Source organism: Manis pentadactyla, chromosome 2, assembly GCF_030020395.1.
Source record: "Manis pentadactyla isolate mManPen7 chromosome 2, mManPen7.hap1, whole genome shotgun sequence".
Taxonomy (NCBI): domain Eukaryota; kingdom Metazoa; phylum Chordata; class Mammalia; order Pholidota; family Manidae; genus Manis; species Manis pentadactyla.
The window spans coordinates 143,034,893-143,054,312 of record NC_080020.1 but is presented as its reverse complement, the minus strand read 5'-3'; the positions used below and the strand labels follow the sequence as shown (position 1 = coordinate 143,054,312).

General features: G+C 37.0%; 2 protein-coding genes across 14 annotated transcripts in view; both read left to right on the top strand.

Annotated features, from left to right (window-relative positions):
* LOC118929992 (E3 SUMO-protein ligase RanBP2) overlaps positions 1–4,477 on the top strand; it is an 80,675-nt gene extending 76,198 nt beyond the window's left edge. For 4 of the 7 annotated variants that reach the window (XM_036920721.2, XM_057496867.1, XM_036920712.2 and 1 more), the window contains 4 exons: positions 1,313–1,458; positions 2,143–2,416; positions 2,542–2,876; positions 3,261–4,477. In XM_036920721.2, coding sequence (XP_036776616.2) covers positions 1,313–1,458; positions 2,143–2,416; positions 2,542–2,876; positions 3,261–3,566 — 1,061 coding nt within the window. In that variant the 3' untranslated portion in view covers positions 3,567–4,477. Of the gene's footprint in view, positions 1–1,312; positions 1,463–2,142; positions 2,417–2,541; positions 2,877–3,260 lie in introns of all 7 variants that reach the window. The other 3 variants (XM_057496866.1, XM_057496865.1, XM_057496868.1) reach the window with 1 other exon arrangement.
* Positions 4,478–6,386: 1,909 nt separating this feature from the next.
* CCDC138 (coiled-coil domain containing 138) overlaps positions 6,387–19,420 on the top strand; it is a 146,139-nt gene continuing 133,105 nt past the window's right edge. For 2 of the 7 annotated variants that reach the window (XM_057496870.1, XM_057496869.1), the window contains exons 1-4: positions 6,387–6,637; positions 9,583–9,643; positions 10,941–11,061; positions 12,932–13,056. In XM_057496870.1, coding sequence (XP_057352853.1) covers positions 6,545–6,637; positions 9,583–9,643; positions 10,941–11,061; positions 12,932–13,056 — 400 coding nt within the window. In that variant the 5' untranslated portion in view covers positions 6,387–6,544. Of the gene's footprint in view, positions 6,638–7,580; positions 7,644–9,582; positions 9,644–10,940; positions 11,062–12,931; positions 13,057–19,420 lie in introns of those variants that run through there. The other 5 variants (XM_057496874.1, XM_057496872.1, XM_057496871.1 and 2 more) reach the window with 5 other exon arrangements.

Sequence of the window (19,420 nt, the reverse complement as noted above, 5' to 3'; positions counted from 1 at the left end):
TTCTTGTGAAAATGATACTGATTATTGACATGTGCATCTTTATATTTTTACTGTAAAAATTCTTCTTCCTAGTCCCTTTAGGATAGTGGTTTTCAACTCTTGGCTTCATATTAGAATTTCCTGGGAGCTGTTTAAAAAACACACACACACACCTGATTTTAATTGATGTGTTCTGGGTATGGCACCTCTGACTCTGGTATTTTACAGAAGTTCTTGTGATTGATTCTAATATACACCCAGTGTTGAGAACCACTGATTTGGAGGAATTTTGAAAACTTCTGCTCCCCCTTCCTCCAGTCCCCAAAGTATTTGCGTTAATTTAAAACATTTCTCTGCTTGGGAGTTTCTGAGTCCTACACATCTAAAGTTGCACTTTTCTTGTTTTCAGAGCATTCTTGTGCATTTTTTTTCTGTATTTTTTCTCTCCGCTAAATCTAGCTTAGAAGAAATTACTGTTTTAGTTATTCATTTTATTCTTTCTTCAAGGTGCTGAGTTACTTTTTTAGTGGTCTGTGACATTTTTGCCTTAGGGATTTTTAGCACCAGATGTCAGGTTCTCTAAGGCAGTGATTTCATCAGCAAATGATGAGAAGTTTGAGGTGTTTTATTTCCTTTAAGATAGTGCAGAATGTACTAGCAGGCTGGGTTATCTCAGCTGAGATGGGATGAAACTTTTAGTTTTCACTGTCTCCACTCTGCATGGGAATGGGGAGCCTTTGCAAACCTAGCAATCTAGTATACCTTGAGAACAGTTGGAATCAGTGAGTTTCTCTCAAGCTTCCATCTACCATCTGACCAAGAAATCTCGGCTTCCACACCAGTTACTTAAGAAAAAAGTTGAGGTAGGGAAGGTATACAGTAGACTGCTTTAGCTAACTTGGAAGTAGAAGATTTGGCTTCTTCAAGGACATTTTTAGGTTTAAAGGTTACTTTTCTCATGGGATAAATGTTTTATGAAATAAACTACCTTTAGAACTGAGTTTTCAAAGTTTCAAGATTCATACTTTTAAGAATGTGCTTCATTACTGGAAGTTCTTGTGTAGTTTGATATCGTGAAGTTAACCTTAAGGCTCAGATGATCTTATCTTTGTATCCACAGTCATAAACAGTACTAACTGTATTGTATGTGAACTCACTGCATGAGCTAAACTTGCCAGAATAATAAAATTTAAAACATTAGAAGTATAATTTAATTCCTGGAAGTATATGGCATATCACTGGAAATTAGATATATTGGTAAAAGTAGTCTGTCAGGGATTAAAAGCTTCCAAAAATAGATACCACTGTTTAAATATCCTAATTTATTCATCAGATAAAAATTTCCAGTGGGCAAATACTGGAGCAACTGTGTTTGGAACACAGTCAACCAGTAAAGTTGGTGAAGATGAAGATGGTAGTGATGAAGAAATAGTTCATAATGAAGATATCCATTTTGAGCCAATAGTGTCATTACCAGAGGTAAGTATTAAGGAATGAAAATCTTAGTAATAACTTACTTCATGTTTTAAGTTTAAAACAACATAGGTTTGATTTGTAGGGCTAGCTTTCTTTGCATTTCTTTCAGAATGTTTACAATTTCAAATGGAAGCTACTTATTAGAAGTAGCCTGTAAGTATAAATTATCTTCTTTTTAAAAATTTATATGTAAGTATTGTTCGACTAATTCTACCTGAAATTATTGGGAACTGAATTTCTGCATGTGTTGTTAAAATAATCATGTTTGTTTTCATAACATAATTCTGGGGTCAAAAAATATATCTAACCTCACACTCCCTCTTTCTTTCCAATAAAAAGCAAATGCCACATTTTCCTGGACAAAATGTTGTTTTAGGCGTATTACTTTGTCAGTTTTCAGCCTCAGTCAGTAGTTAATATTTCTCTTGAAGAATAAGTACTTTCTGGAACCTTTCCTATCTTATAAAAGAATGTATTTAGTTTCCAAGAAGAGGAAGAATACTACATATGAGAAAAATATTTCATGACAAATCAGGGCTTTACTGTCTCATTCAATGATATGTGTTCCTAGCCCTAAGTTATTACTATTTATCTTGATACTATAAACTTTGTTAATATCTTAAGGAATTTGGATCTTTGGAATTTGTTATGGACTATGTGAAAAGATAACTTTATCTGCTATCATAGATAGAAGTAAAGTCTGGAGAAGAAGATGAAGAAATTTTATTTAAAGAGAGAGCCAAACTTTATAGATGGGATCGAGATGTCAGTCAGTGGAAGGAGCGTGGTGTTGGAGATATTAAGATTCTTTGGCATACGATGAAGAATTACTATCGGATCCTAATGAGAAGAGACCAGGTCTTTAAAGTGTGTGCAAACCATGTTATTACCAAAACAATGGAATTAAAACCCTTAAATGTTTCCAACAATGCTTTAGTTTGGACTGCCTCAGATTATGCTGGTGAGTCTACATTCAAGTGCACTTAATATTTTTTGGGCTTTTCTAAAATCTGTAACAAACACATAAGACAATTTTTAATAGTTATTTTAATACTAAGGTCACTGTATTATATTGTTGTTTAATAGATGGAGAAGCCAGAGTGGAACAGCTTGCAGTGAGATTTAAAACTAAAGAAATGGCTGATTGTTTTAAGAAAAAATTTGAAGAATGTCAACAGAATTTACTGAAGCTGCAAAGAGGACAGGTGTCCCTGACAGCAGAGTTCTCAAAGGAGACCAATCCTGTAGTGTTCTTTGATGTTTGCGCAGATGGTGAACCTCTAGGACGTATAACCATGGAGTTATTTTCAAATATTGTTCCTCAAACTGCTGAGAATTTCAGAGCGCTCTGCACTGGAGAGAAAGGCTTTGGTTTCAAGAACTCCATTTTTCATAGAGTAATTCCAGATTTTGTTTGCCAAGTAAGTATTAACTGTGTATCACAATTGAAGTCCAGACAGACAGGTGCACCCACACTAACTTGGGAACTTTGAGTGTTTCCCCTCACCTGTAATTTTCTTAAGATTTTTTTAGCTTTTCCATACATTAGTTGGTATTTCCACCGTGTAAAAACTTTCCGCATAAAAGCCTAATAAAATGGTTCAGATTGCAATGCCTTGAAACCTGGTAGAAATTGAGTACGGGAAAAAGATCTTTTCATATTTGTTTTCTTTCAAAAATGGATGTTACTTAGTTTTCAGGCCACATTCTCAAGGAAGCTGGGTGTTAGGACTACCATGTAGTGGTTAGTTCTGTGTGTATTTTAATTTTATTCAGGATTCCTATTAACTGAAATATTTTTTTAGGGGGGAGATATTACCAAACATGATGGAACAGGAGGACGATCCATTTATGGAGATAAATTCGAAGATGAAAATTTTGATGTGAAACATACTGGTCCTGGCTTGCTATCGATGGCGAATCGAGGCCGGGATACCAATAATTCTCAATTTTTTATAACACTGAAAAAAGCAGAACATTTAGACTTTAAGCATGTAGTATTTGGATTTGTTAAGGATGGCATGGATACTGTGAAAAAGATTGAATCATTTGGTTCTCCTAAGGGGTCTGTTAGTCGAAGAATTAGCATCACAGAATGCGGACAGATGTAAAATACTGTTTTTAATAGTAAAACCTGTATAAATAGTTGAATTGAAGCTTACCTGTTATGAAAATATGGTAATTATGTTCAGCTTTTGAAAATGGACATTTCCAATGTATAAATGTAAAATTGCAGCTTATAGCTGTTGTCACTTTTTAATGTGTTACAATTGACTTTGCATGGTGTGAAATAAAAGTTTAAACACTGGTGTATTTCAGGTGTACTTGTGTTTATGTACTCCTGACATATCTGTATTAAAATGGAATAATACTAATCTTGTTAAAAGCAATAGACCTTCTCAAACTATTGAAGGAATATGATATATGCAATTTAATTTTAATTCCTTTTAAGGTATTGGACTTACTGCATGGATTACTTATTGTTTAAATAAAGGGACCACAACTTGGATATGTTTATTTTAGATTGGAAATATATTTGGTAAAAATTTTAATTATTGGTGTGCTCATTTATGCATAGAGACTCACTTCCAAATGGGTAGAGCCACAGAAGGGTAGGGACTTAACCAAAGTGCTCTTCTATAATCCTTGCACCTCCTGTATAGTTAAATTAACTTTTAAGTAGAGTAGTACCTTCTTTTCTTAAAATGGTATGTAGCGTCCTGTGCCCTTTCAAAGGTATTAAATTAATTTTTACATTTTAAACAAGTTGACTGTTTCTTTTTTTTTTAAATAATTTTTCTGTCACCTGTTTCTGCTACCTCAAGCTGCAGTTGGTTCTGATAGAACTTGAATTTCTCCTTGCAGTTATTGTGATAAAGTATGAATATTTTTAAAAGGTCTATACTGTGTTCTTTGGTTAAAGATTTACTTTATACTAGATTGTTGCAGTACCTTTTTCTGGTGAATTTTGTAGCAAAAATAAAGTGACAATTGTTAACAGCCATGACATTTAAAAAACTCATTACTTGTGCATCTAGTTGTTTGTTCATTCTAGAACCAAAGTAAGGAGGACATTTAAAGGACTGTAAATTCAAACAGCCACAGATTATCCAGTGACTCTTTAAAGTTTCATACACACTGAGAATTTATTTGGAAATGGTTAATATCAAAAGTTAGGCAACTTGCTAAAAAGGGGAGGGGGGGCTGTTCTCATTAGCCTACTCAGTATAGAATTACAAAGAATCTACTTAGAGCATAAAACTTTGTATATTCCAGTCTCTAAGAGTGACTGCCTTCCATCCTCCTTCCCAGTAAAATCACCTCATTTTGTTCAGTGAAAGACAGTGGTGTTTATTCCATTTGTTGGGGATTTGGAAATAGACTGTCCTGTAATAAGTACCTATTCAACAGCAAAGGAGTGAGGGAGGTCATGTGTGGTCTGTATGAGTAATGAATGGTGGAGTACTTATCACTAAATCCACGTGGCCACAAAGCCAGATAACGGAAATAAACCTACCCCAATGTATCGCTTGAACTTACCTGAAACTTAAAGAGAATGCTGAATTATGTATATGCACATTTAGTATTTAGAACTGGCTTCTTTGGAAATCTATAAATGTTAACTTGGTGCATGTTGTAGTTTTTCACCTGGTACAGCTGTTAACCTTTGTCATAAGTTTATAATAATTTCCAAGTAAAGGCAAGTGCACTTTAGTAACTTTAGAGAAATGAGTTGCACCCTGATTAAAGGCTTGAGGCATTTATAAGAAACACGATGTGTTACATTTCAGGAAGGGACTTCCTGATTTCACTTTGTTATTTAATTGCTGGTATGGTATAAATTCAATATGATACATACTTAAACCTGATACATAAACCTGCTGGTATGGTATAAATTCAAAATGATACATACTTAAACAACTTTATGTTGTCTCATTAGAATCTGCTTAAAGATAGAATATAAAGAAATTCATCATTTGTGCTTTAATACTTTATGGCAAAAAGTATTGGTTTAATTTTTAGATTATAGCTCCTGTTGATCCTATAAACTTTTGGTGTTTGAGGAACTTTTAAAGATAATCCAGAGAATCTAGGAGTTGTTAGTCCAGACGTGCTGTTGAAAAATAACATTAGAAAAGTAAAGATTACACTAGGGTAATTGTGTTAATGAGATAAATTAAGTGGTTATTAATTTATCTCCCTCTGTCAGTGTCGGTTTAATGTAGGATTTAGGTTAATATGCCGTGGCAGTAAAAATTGAGCACCTACTATATGCCGGACAGAGGCGCTGGGAAAAACTGTCTAAAACAGTACATGCTCTCAGGGAGCTTAACATTCTAATACTGCTTTTTATAGTCATGTAACACAGGCCAGTGGCAGGGAAAGTGAGGTAATCCTTTTTGAAATTTCAATGCCTGGCAGTATGATAACATTCTTGTTTTATTCCTCCATTTGTAAATTAGCAAAGGGCACTCCAGTTTAAAAAAACGGGTGTATTTGGGCATGTGTAAGCACATACCAAGTATGAGTTAGCGTGTAGGCGGGGGCCCAATCGGTCTGGGATCCTGCTGGTGACCATCTCGTGGACAGCCTGGGTGAGCGCCACGCCTGTAAAGGTGCGACCTGGTGTCATAGTGCTTTGGGTGCTTTGGATACGACGGGGTAAAACAAGTAGAAAAAAATTTTTTTAAGCACTATCAGTCCAAATAACACACTAGTAAAGGAATTAGTCGTTAAATCGGTAGGAAAAAAATCCGTGACTCGAGGATGGTTCTAATACACATAGAATGACCCGTGTTCCAAAGCCGACCGTCCCCCTTGCCATTTGAGGTGTCTCCTCCCCTCAGCAGGCGCGCACCCCGAACTGGCCCCAGACTCGGCCCCAGCCCTACCCCCGCCTCTGCCCCGCCCCCATGCTCCCGCCCCGCCCTCGTCGTGGACTCGGACTGGCGGCGCGTCCGCGAGCTTCATCTTCGGCCGTGACCACGGGGGCCTGCGCGTCAGGCGCACTTCCGCTGCGCGCCCCGCCCCTGCGCCGGCCGCTGGCGTGAGCGCGGTTCCCGGGGAGACGACGGCGCCTAGGCCAGCCATGGAGCCGCGGGTGGTCAAGCCGCCGGGGCAGGACTTGGTGGTGGAGCGCCTCAAAAGCCGCTACGGACTAGGGGGTGGCCTCCGCGCCGAGGTGAGGCCTGCCGGCTGCCTGCCCGGACCGCGGGGCCTATGGCCCCGCGTCCCACGGGGGCGACCGGCGTTAGTACAGGGCGCCGGCGGGGGTGCACAGCAGTTAACTCCGTTACAGCTTCTCGCTATGAAACAATTTCAGACTTTAAAAAGTTGCAAGAACAATGCAAAGAACTCTTTGTACCCCTCCTTGGAGCCACCAGCTGCCATTTTCCATTGTGGCTTTACCATTTTCCGGCCCTCTTTGACCCCCTTTCCTTACACTTTTTTTCCTGAACCTTTTGAGAGTAATTTGCAGGCATCGGGACTCTACCCCCAAGTATAATTAATTAATTGTTTTTTCCTAGGCTTAGGAACATTCTCTTATCTAACCACAGTAATATGGGAAACTTAACATTGATACAGTAATACGCAATGTACAGTGCATTCTTAGATTTCATCAGTTTTCTCAGTAGTGTCCTGGGGCAGTGTAAGATAAATTCTAGCCGAAATAAGCAGGCAAAGAGAGGCAACAAAGGGCCAGGTAATTTATTTAAATATCCCCGGGTGAGGTTCTGTGGCCTTCTTGTCACAGGCCAGAGAAGTCACACCCGGTTGGGGAGGTGGGGGGCTTATAAGGGATTAGGAGGGGGAGGAGTGGGCAAGCTATCTTAGGGGGTGTGGAGAGGTATGATTGGCTAAAGGTGACATAATAGACAACTAGAAACTTTTTCTCCTTCCAAGAGGGAGGAGGGTGACATCCGGGTCTTAGCTGACACATCAGGATGGAATTCAGGGAGAGCTGTCCCTTTTCCATATACTGCACGGACTTTGGGGTCTGGTCTGTTCTCCCCTATGGCATCTCTCTGTTCTGTTTGCATGTCCTTGTTTTTCCTTTCTCCAGCCTAACATTCCAGCCTTTTGGTCATAATGGGCGACAACTCAAATCTGGCTACTTCCGGCCGACAAGGGGCGTCTGGGGGTTTGAGGCTGGTATTAGGCTGAAGCAGGGGGTTCAGTGGAAAGAGGTGCGTAACAGTGAAGTAACATCTGGTTGGTGGCGACTCAGGTCATCTGGGTTAGCTGCTATTGGAGGAACTTGAGGACACAAGGGGCAACTAAGTAAACTACAAACTGTTATTAAGGGGCCCAGTAAGGGCATTAGCCAGGCTATTATGGGGGACTGGAATTCTGGATTGAGTTTACATCTCAATGACTAGTATTAGAATTTAGTATAGATAAGACTGCATTATTGAAACAATACTTTTCTCTAAAATCACCCTTATTTTTATTAGAAGTAGCTAGATTAAGAAAATAATTAACAGTTGGCTTGATTATTTGCGTAAGTGCAACAAGAAGAGCAATTGATTACATAGGCTCTTTTAAATATGCTTTGCTGGAACTTTTTGTAAGGAATTTCAGATTGAACTTTTAAGGGCTTTTTGAGGCCAGAAAGCTAAGTCAGACTTGCCATCAGGTTTTGCCTGCAGTACCTGTACATTTGGGTGAATTCTTCTCTTCTCTGAGGTTCCCAAAACATTCTTGAGGTTCTTGCATCTGCCAGGCAGTGACTTTTTTTTACTCACTTGGTAAGGCTGCTGGGAACTTTGTAAGCAAGGTACCAGGCCAGTTCTTTTAAGGGGCTTTGTTGGCTTTATAAAGTCAATCTTAGTTCTTTAAAGCTGTCTGTTCATATCTGCGTTTACACACGTGTCTCTCAGGTATGACGTTCCAGTCAAAGCCTTGGTAATATAACCAGTGATTTTAATTGGTTCTCTTACAATGAAAGCAGATTCTTATTGAACTTGTGCAAATAAATATACTGCCATGAAATATAAAAATAGTTACTGAGAGTTTTTAAATTCTGGAGAGATCAGGTAGAGAGAAAGATAAAGTTTTAATTCTGCTTATAAAGGCAGTCATTTACTAAACTGTTGTCAGCTTAAGAGAAAAAGCTTAAAACACTTTATCAACAACATTTGAAACAAAAAGCCACAAAATCATCTTCTTTAGTTTACTTAATCCTATGTAACTAATATTTGTTCTGCTGTAATTTAGTTTTTTACTAGCTTAAGAGTAATAAAACAGTGACTATAAATAATAAAAGACTTACAAATGAAAATGGTTAAAGATCTGATGAGAGCTTACTGTAAGACAGTTGACATAAGGAAATTCTGATATTTCTGTAACACAAAAATTTCAGTAACAAAGTTCAGCATCATTCCTTTTGACAGTGCCCTCCAGGCAATTAAGCAGGTAATTATATATCAGATAAATAAGCTAAATTAGCTAAAGAGAAAAAGGTTTTCTGACATGTTCCAGGGGCCCTCTGGAAAATATCAGAGTTAACTAGAGGTAAAAGCACTTTTTTGAATTTGATTTTGGTAAGTTGTTAAAAGTTTTAAGGCACTTGCTTAAATAGGATTATAGGTTGCTATGAAGCAATACTTATCTAATTAACTAGGATGACAACAAAGTACTTCAAAGGCAAATAAAGAAGGTTACAGGCAGATCGCTTTAAAAACGAGCATTGCATTTGTTTATCTTATGTTGCCTTTAATCTGGAACAAATTCTCAAGTCTTTTGTAATATTGATATTTTTGAAGAGTATAGGACAGTTATTTACTGGAATGCCCCCCAGTTTGGGTTTTCTCTGACGGATACCTCAGGACCACAAGCTGGTTATGCATTTTTGGCAGTAGCGCTGCCCTAGTGATGTGTGGTTTGCGCTATTATTATCAGCAAATGATAATAATATGATGTTAATATGAGACAAATGATGTTGCTTTGTAGCATTTTTGGTGATGTTCATTTTGATCACTTGGTTAAGGTGGTGTCTATCAGATTTCTCCACTCTAACCGTTGTAATATACCTTTTAATACCTAATGTGGAGAACTATTTTGAGACTTTAAGTTGATTTTTAGTATACAAATTAAATACGCCTTTTTTTTTTTTTTTTTTTTTAGTATTATGATTTTTCAAATTTTGATCAGGCTAAATGTAACAGAAGATCTCTTTCATCTCCAGGTAGGCCAATACTGTATTTTATGCATATGGGGGTCTTACCAAATTTAACTGGAGAGAAAAGGCTTTTTTTAATGCTTATTTAGACTTACTATGACAGTTATCTTGTGATACTAACCTTTTTTCCTCTGGTAATGAACTAATAGTGATCAAGGTTTGGGGAATAAGTGTGTAAAATCTCTTTAAAATCAAATAGAACAAATTTTTTTGGTCTTTCAATTACAGTATTTCTTCCTTAAAAATGCTCAAAATTAAACGGTATATTGATTGGGTAAAGCAACTAGTTGCTATTTTTTAACCATAAACTTTTCCAAGTTATTAGGATAATAATTTTTGCATTGGTCGAATTTATCAAATAAATGTGCTAAAGATAATTATACTGTGGGGTTGGGTGGGTTGGAGCATCAATCTGTAACTGTTTGTTGGTACTTCGTAGGGAGTGCCTTTACTAGTAAGCATAATCACTGAACTCTGAGATGATTCAACTGAAACAGCCGTTCAAATCTTTAAAAGCTTCATCAGATTGTAGATTAGGGAATTTCATTTTCTATCCAAGCTTAATTTTGAAATTTTGCAAACACTGTTCTGAAACATTCTTTCAATATGAAAAACAATTCCAGTTTTTTACTGAGTCTGGTAACTTAAAAAATCTTAAATTAAGATTGTATTTAAGGTTTGAAATTTGCCCTAAAACTTCCAACCTTCCAAAACATAACAAAAATAGAGCTCATCAAATTTCTGAGGGAGTAAAAATATGTGTTAGAGAAGAGTGCATACATTTAAAAGTTTGTCTATATTTCTTATCAGAAGCAGCTCTTTTTCTTTTTAGTCACTGAATTTAGATATAGGCTGACAGTTTATTAAACAAATGTTTAATGATTAAAATACATAAAATTAAAAAATGTTTAATGGTTGATTGATGAGGTATCATGATTAGGCAGAAAGAAGGCTGGATTCTGAATTTTAGTCTTTCTACTTGCTAGTTTTGTTCCTTGGAAAAATTCCCATAACTTCTCTGGTCCCTAGGTTCCTAACCATTGGAATAGGGGTAAGGACTCCTGTCCTGCTTACTTCACAGGGTTGTTGCTAGAGTCAAATAAGATAATGAATGAAAAAGCATTTTGTGATCAGTAAAGTGCTGTATAAACATGCTTTGATGCCTCTTTTTGGAACTTTGCACTAGGGAGACATACAGTTAAGAAATATTAAGTAGTTTTGTTGTCTTACCCTTAGGAACCTAGAATGAGATCATTAGCATCTGATTTTAGCAATCTCTGCTCTTTTTCTTTTTTGTTAACAGATGATTTGGATATCTACTTATCTGGAGATAAAGTTGTTTCATCATTAAGATGTTATTCTGAAGGAAGAAAGCATTGTACAATACCATTTTGTAGTTCATTCAAGCACGTAAATATGAATTGGTACAGTACTCTCAGTCCTTACTATTGCTCTCCCCTCAGTACCTCAGAGAACTGAGAAAGGGTAAATGGTAGATTGTTTATGTGTTTGCTTTTCTCTGTGAGGAAGTATAAGCAGTCTGGAGCCTGCTGAAGAGTTGAAGAGACTCATTTATTTTTACTGAGAAGCTCTGTGATAAAAGCATAAATCTCGCATTATGTTTGGTGGCATAATGGAAAGGAAAGTTATTTACATAGTATGAAAGATGAAATATTTTTATGGTTAGTCATCCAGAATGAAGACCCTGTACCCTCTCTTTTTCTTTTAAAATTTTTTTTATGAAAAGGAACTACTAGGATGAAAATGAATACAGGTTTGTTAAACAGCAATATTTAACTCAGTAAACAGCCTCATACTTTAGGTTGCTGAGAGAGATTGAAGAAGTCAGTCTGGGGGAATGGTAACTACAATATATGTATGATATAGTGCTGGGCTGTGTGTCGTTAGCAGTTCTGTGGAGATTTTCTCATGCGTAAAAATAGTATAAAAACAGTAGATGCTAAGATGAAATTAAGTTCTAAATTGAATGTTGTTAAATGCCAAAAATACATGGCAGAAGAAAGTGCTATCAATGGGTATCAATAAAGAGTAAACATTTTGGAATAACGTTAAACCATAGAGATACATACATAAGCAAAATGAGATGTTGAGATAATTATGGAGAGGAAAAAAAAGATAGTTTTACCCCAGATATCTGTATTAATGTAACTGATATTTGGGACTTGAATTTTTTATGTAATTGCTTCATTCTTGACAAATGATTTAATCCATGTAAAAGCATTTAGTGCCCAAATATGCCATCTGCATGGTTGTTGTCAGTACTGTTTGATCTGGCACTCCCAAAGTAGCATAGGATTTGAGGTTTGGACTGCGGCAGATTGAAGGCAGAGGAAGGAAAGGGAAAATCACTTAAGATAATTATGAATTTAAGGAAATTATTTTCTTATATTTAACTGATAGTTTTACTCTTTTATTTTTGTAAGTGATCTGGGTATAATTTCAAATTATAATTTGGAACTTTTGATCTGTGAATATTTCATAACATTGGACAGTATTTTTGCAATCTCTAGTTATGATCTGGCTTAGAATTAGTGTCTGGCCACTCATGGTTATTAAGCACTTGAAATGTGGCTGGTCTGAATTGAGATTTGTTAAGTGTAAAGCACATACTGGATTTCAAAGAGGGATAAAGGAATGTAAAATATCTTAATTTTTGTATTGATTATATGATAAAATGATAATGTTTTAGATATACTGAGTTAAATATAATGCATTGTTAAAATTTCATGTTTTTTTATGTTTTAACATGACTAGTCAAAGATTTAAATTACCTTATGTGACTTTGCTTTGTATTGCTTTTGAATAGCACTGCCCTAGAAAATTCACCTTTGAGGTCATCTTTTTGGAGAGAATACCTGAGAGTTTAGTTCTGCTCCACCTTTTACGAGTTATGTCACCTGTCACTTCTTTAAGTTCTTTAAGGTCCAGTTTCCTCATGTTAAACATTGATTCTTTTAACCAGAATTATAGATAACAATACCTGTTACATCTAACACACAGAAGTATCGGGAATCCAAAGAAAGAGTTTGACAGTTGTAGAGCATTCCACAGGTATATGCAGTTTTAAATTCAGCCATTTGAATAGGTGGAAAAATAATTGTAATGAGTTTCAGGATGAATGGCTGTTACCTTTATATTTTTACTTTTTGTATTTAGAAAATGTTTATGTGTTGCATTTTTCTCAGTTATGCTGTTAATATTTGAAAAGCAGTTTTATCTTTTTTAAATGCTACAGAAAGTTTTCAGAATGCTGTGATAGAATTTTTTTTAAAGCCTAGACCAACTGGATTATTTTCGAGATTTGAAGCAACAGGAAACAGAAGAAGAGTTAATTGAGAAGGATCATAGAGTTAGTAGCTCCAAAGTAACCAAGCAGTCTTTTAAAGAAAAGGAAAAAGGTAAAAGAAATACTCCCTTTAGAACAATCATCTGAATGATAACTTTGTCAAGTAGAGCGTGTAAGACTTACCTCAGAGTGATAACACTGGTCCTCAGGTGTCTGTGTGGTCTGTGTTTTTGTTAGTTATTATGAGATAGTTACTGTGCTTATTACAGACATACCTTGTTTTTTTATGCTTCGCTTTATTGTGCTTTGCAGATAACTGCATTTTTTACAAATTGGAGGTTTGGGCAACCCTACATGGAGCAAGTCTTGTCAGGGCCATTTTTCCAACAAAATCTGTGCCTCTGATGTCTGTGTGTCACATTTTGGTAATTCATGTAATATTTTAATCTCTTTCATTATTTTATTTGTTATGGTGATCAGTGTTCAGTGATTAAGATTCACTGAAAGCTCAGATGATGGTTAGCATTTCTTAGCAATAAAGTATATATATATATATTTTTTTGCCTCACTTCTAACATTGAGGATAATTATTGTGAGATTCATCCACATTGTTGCATGTATCAATAGATTGTTCCTTTTTATTGTTAAGATATATATTATAATTCGTTTACCACATTGCCCTCTCAATGGGCATTTTTTCCCCCAGATTTTTTTTTTAATGAGAATTACAGTGTATTTTTTTTTGGTATCATTAATCTACAATTACATGAGGAACATTATGTTTACTAGACTTCCTCCTTCACCAAGACCCCCCACATACCGCCATAGTCACTGTCCATCAGCGTAGTAAGATGCTGTAAAATCACTACTTGTCTTCTCTGTGTTGCACAGCCCTCCCCATGCCCTCCCCCCCATTATACATGCTAATCGTAAGGCCCCCCTTTCTACTTCCCCCCGCCTCCACCCTCACTTCCCACCCACCCTCCTCAGTCCCTTTCCCTTTGGTAACTGTTAGTCCTTTCTTGGGTTCTGTTGCTGTTTTGTTCCTTCAGTTTTTCCTTTGTTCTTATACTCCACAGATGAGTGAAATCATTTGGTATGTGTCTTTCTCTGCCTGGCTTATTTCACTGAGCATAATACCCTCTAGATCCATCCATGTTGTTGCAAATGATAAGATTTGTTTACTTCTTATAGCTGAATAATATTCCATTGTGTATATGTACCAGTTCTTCTTTATCCATTCATCTACTGATGGACACTTAGATTGCTTCCATTTCTTGGCTATTGTAAATAGTGCTGCAATAAACATAGAGGTGCATCTGTCTTTTCCAAATTGGGCTGCTGCATTCTTAGGGTAAATTCCTAGAAGTGGGATTCCTGGGTCAGATGGTATTTCTATTTTGAGCTTTTTGAAGAACCTCCATACTGCTTTCCACATGGTTGAACTAATTTACATTCCTACCAGCAGTGTAGGAGGGTTCCCCTTTCTCCACAACCTCACCAACATTTGCTGTTGTTTGTCTTTTGGATGGTGGCCATCCTTTCTGGTGTGAGGTGATATCTCATTGTGGTTTTAATTTGCATTTCTCTGATGCCAAGCGATGTGGAGCATCTTTTCATGTGTCTGTTGGCCATCTGAATTTCTTCTTTGGAGAACTGTCTGTTCACCTCCTCTGCCCATTATTTAATTGGATTATGTGCTTTTTCTTTGTTGAGGTGCATGAGCTCTTTATATATTTTGGATGTCAACCCTTTATCGGATCTGTCATTTATTAATATATTCTCCCATACTGTAGGATACCTTATTGTTCTACTGATGGTGTCCTTTGCTGTACAGAAGCTTTTCAGCTTGATATAGTCCCATTAGTTCATTTTTGCTTTTGTTTCCCTTGCCCGGAGAGATATGTTCATGAAGAAGTCGCTAAAGTTTATGTCCAAGAGATTTTTGCCTATGTTTTTTTCTAAGAGTTTTATGGTTTCATGACTTACATTCAGGTCCTTGATCCATTTTGAATTTACTTTTGTGTATGGGGTTAGACAATGATCCATTTTCATTCTCTTACATGTAGCTGTCCAGTTTTGCCAACACCAGCTGTTGAAGAGGCTGTCATTTCTCCATTGTATGTCCATGGCTCCTTTATCATATATTAATTGACCATACATGTTTGGGTTAATATCTGGACTCTCTAGTCTGTTCTACTGGTCTGTGGGTCTGTTCTTGTGCCAGTACCAAATTCTCTTGATTACTGTGGCTTTGTAGTAGAGCTTGAAGTTGGGGAGCAAGATCCCTCCCACTTTATTCTTCCTTCTCAGGATTGCTTTGGCTATTCGGGCTGTTTGGTGGTTCCATATGAATTTTAGAACTGTTTGTTCCAATTCATTGAAGAATGCTGTTGGTAATTTGATAGGAATTGCATTAAATATGTAGATTAATTTGGGCAAGATGGCCATTTTGACATTATTCTTCCTAGCCAAGAGCATGGAATGAGTTTCCATTTGTTAATGTCCTCTTTAATTTCTCTTAAGAATGTCTTGTAGTTTTCAGGGTATAGTTCTTTCACTACCTTGGTTAGGTTTATTCCTAGGTATTTTATTCTTTTTGATGCAATTGTGAATGGAATTATTTTCCTGGTTTCTCTTTATTTTAGTTCATTGTTAGTGTATAGGAAAGCCTCAGATTTCTGTGTATTAATTTTGTATCCTGCAACTTTGCTGAATTCAGATATTAGTTCTAGTAGTTTTGGAGTGGAGTCTTTAGGGTTTTTTATGTACAATATCCTGTCATCTGCAAATAGTGACAGTTTGACTTCTTGTTTACCAATCTGGATGCCTTGTATTTCTTTGTTTTGTCTGACTGCCGTGCCCAGGATCTCCAGTACTATGTTGAATAACAGTGGGGAGAGTAGGCATCCCTGTCTTGTTCCCAATCTTAGAGGAAATGCTTTCAGCTTCTCGCTGTTCAGTATGATGTTGGCTGTGGGTTTATCATATATGGCCTTTATTATGTTGAGGTACTAGCCCTCTATACCCATTTTGCTGAGAGTTTTTATCATGAATGGATCTTGAATTTTGTTGAATGCTTTTTGAGCATCTATGGAGATGATCATGTGATTTTTGTCCTTCTTTTTGTTTATGTGGTGGATGATGTTGATGGATTTTCGAATGTTGTACCATCATTGCATCCCTGAGATGAATCCCACTTGATCATGGTGTATGATCCTCTTGATGTATTTTTGAATTCGGTTTGCTAGTATTTTGTTGAGTATTTTTGCATCTATGTTCACCAGGGATATTGGTTTGTAATTTTCTTTTTTGGTGGGGTCTTTGCCAGGTTTTGATATTAGGGTGATGCTGGCTTCATAGAATGAGTTTGGAAGTATTCCCTCTTCTTCTATTTTTTGGAAAACTTTAAGGAGAATGGGTATTATGTCTTCTCTGTGTGTCTGATAAAACTCTGCAGTAAATACATCTGGCATGGGAGTTTTGCTCTTATGAAGTTTTTTGATTACTGCTTCAATTTCTTTGCTGGTAATTGGTTTGTTTAGATTTTCTGTTTCTTCCTTGGTCAGTCTTGGAAGGTTGTATTTTTCTAGGAAGTTGTCCATTTCTTGTAGGTTTTCCAGCTTGTTAGCATACAGATTCTCATAGTATTCTCTAATAATTCTTTGTATTTCTGTGGGATCCGTCATGATTTTTCCTTTCTCATTTCTGATTCTTTTTATGTGTGTAGATTCTCTTTTTCTTTTTATATGTCTGACTAGGGGCTTATCTATTTTGTTTATTTTCTCAAAGAACCAGCTCTTGTTTTCATTGATTTTTTTTCTATTGTTTTATTCTTCTCAATTTTATTTATTTCTTCTCTGATCTTTACTATGTCCCTCCTTCTGCTGACTTTAGGCCTCATTTGTTCTCCTTTTTCCAATTCTGATAATTGTGTGTTAAGAGTATGGGTTGTTCTTCCTTCTGTAAATATGCCTGGATTTGGGATTGTTCTTCCTTCTTTAAATATGCCTGGATTGCTATATACTTTCCTCTTAAGACTGCTTTTGCTGCATCCCACAGAAGTTGGGGCTTTGTGTTGTTGTTGTCATTTGTTTCCATATATTGCTTGATCTCTATTTTGATTTGGTCTTTGATCCACTGATTATTTAGGAGCATGTTGTTAAGCCTCCATGTGTTTGTGAGCCTTTTTGCTTTCTTTGTACAATTTATTTCTAGTTTTATATCTTTGTGGTCTGAGAAGTTGGTTGGTAGGATTTCAATCTTTTGGAATTTACTGAGGCTCTTTCTGTGGTCTAGTATTTGGTCTATTCTGGAGAGTGTTCCATGTGCACTTGAGAAGAATGTGTATCCTGTTGCTTTTAGGTGTAGAGTTCTATAGATGTCTATTAGGTCCATCTGTTGTAGTGTGTTGTTCAGTGCCTTTGTGTCCTTACTTATTTTCTTCCTGGTGGATCTGTCCATTGGAGTGAATGGTGTGTTGAAGTCTCCTAAAATAAATGCATTGCATTCTATTTCCTCCTTTAATTCTGTTAGTATTTGTTTCATATATGCTGGTGCTCCTGTATTGGGTGCATATATATTTATAATGGTTATATCCACTTGTTGGATTGACTCCTTTATCATTATATTATGTCCTTCTTTATCTCTTGTTATTTTCTTTGTTTTGAAGTCTATTTAGTCTGATACTAGTACTGCAACACCTGCTTTTTTCTCCTTGTTGTTTGCGTGAAATATCTTTTTCCATCCCTTGACTTTTAGTCTATGCATGTCTTTGGGTTTGAGGTGAGTCTCTTGTAAGCAGCATATAGACGGGTCTTGCTTTTTTATCCATTCTATTACTGTGTGTCTTTTGATTGAGTGCATTCAGTCCATTTACTTTTAGGGTGATTATCGATAGATATGTACTTATTGCCATTGCAGGCTTTAGGTTCGTGGTTACCAAAGGTTCAAGGTTAGCTTCTTTACTATCTTACTGTCTAACTTAACTCGCTTATTGAGCTATTATAAACACAGTCTGATGATTCTTTATTTCTCTCCCTCTCATTCCTCATCGTCCATTCTTTGTAGTTAGGTGGTTTTTTTGTGTGTGTGTATGCTCTTTTGTGTTTCCTTTGACTGTTTTTGTGGGTTGTTGATTTTATTTTTTGCCTGTAGTGAGTATTTGATTGTTCTGCTTTCTTTGCTGTGATTTTATTTTCTCTGGTCACATGTGTTTAGCTTTAGGAGTGCTTCCATCTAGAGCAGTCCCTCTAAAATACCCCGTAGAGGTGGTTTGTGGGAGGCAAATTCCCTCAACTTTTGCTTGTCTGGGAATTGTTTAATCCCTCCTTCATATTTAAATGATAATCGTGCTGGATACAGTATCCTTGGTTCAAGGCCCATCTGTTTCATTGCATTAAATATATTATGCCGTTCTCTTCTGGCCTGTAAGGTTTCTGTAGAGAAGTCTGATGATAGCCTGATGGGTTTTCCTTTGTAGGTAAGCTTTTTTCTCTCTCTGGCTGCCTTTAATACTCTGTCCTTGTCTTTGATCTTTGCCATTTTAATTATTTTGTATCTTGGTGTTGTCCTCCTTGGATCCCTTCTGTTGGGAGTTCTGTGTGCTTCTATGGTCTGAGAGGCTATTTACTCCCTGAGTTTGGGGAAGTTTTCAGCAATTATTTCTTCAAAGACACTTTCTATCCCTTTTTCTCTCCTTCTTCTGGTACCCCTATAATGTGGATATTGTTCCGTTTCAGTTGGTCACACAGTTCTCTTAATATTCTTTCATTCCTGGAGATCCTTTTATCTCTCTCTGCATCAGCTTCTCTGTGTTGCTGTTCTCTGATTTCTATTACATCAATGGCCTCTTGCATCATGTCCATTCTGCTTTTAAGTCCTTCCAGAGATTGTTTTATTTCTGTATTCTCCCTCCTTAGCTCTTGCATATTTCTCTGTAGCTCCATCATTATGGTTATGACCTTTATTTTAAATTCTTTTTCAGGAAGATTGCTTAGGTGTATCTCCCCAGGTTCCCTCTCAGGGGATGTCTGTGTGATTCTGGTCTGAATCAAATTCTTCTACCTTTTCATGGTGATGGGCAGATGGCGCGTGTGTCCGCTGGGAGAACAAAATCCCTTCCTGCTTGCTCCTCACATTCCTCTTCTGGGAGAAATGTGATGTCTAGCGGCTTGTGCTGGGCAGCTGCGTGCTGACAGTGTCTCTGATTCTTGCCCGGCTGCTGTGGAGTTAGCTCTGTGGTTGCTGTGGGCATGGCCGGTCTCAGGCTGCTGCTCTGCTATGGCAGGGCCACGCTAGAGAGGGAATGGGCGGGAGTCTGTTTATCGCTGTGAGGGGCCTCAGAGCTGTGCTGCCGCCCAGGGGGTTAGGGTGCCTGGAGTTCCCTGGGATTCCCAGCTGCTGGGCTAAGTGTCCCGGGATGCTTCCATCCAGTTGTGAGGCCCCTGTCCCTTTTAGACTTTCAAAAAGCACTC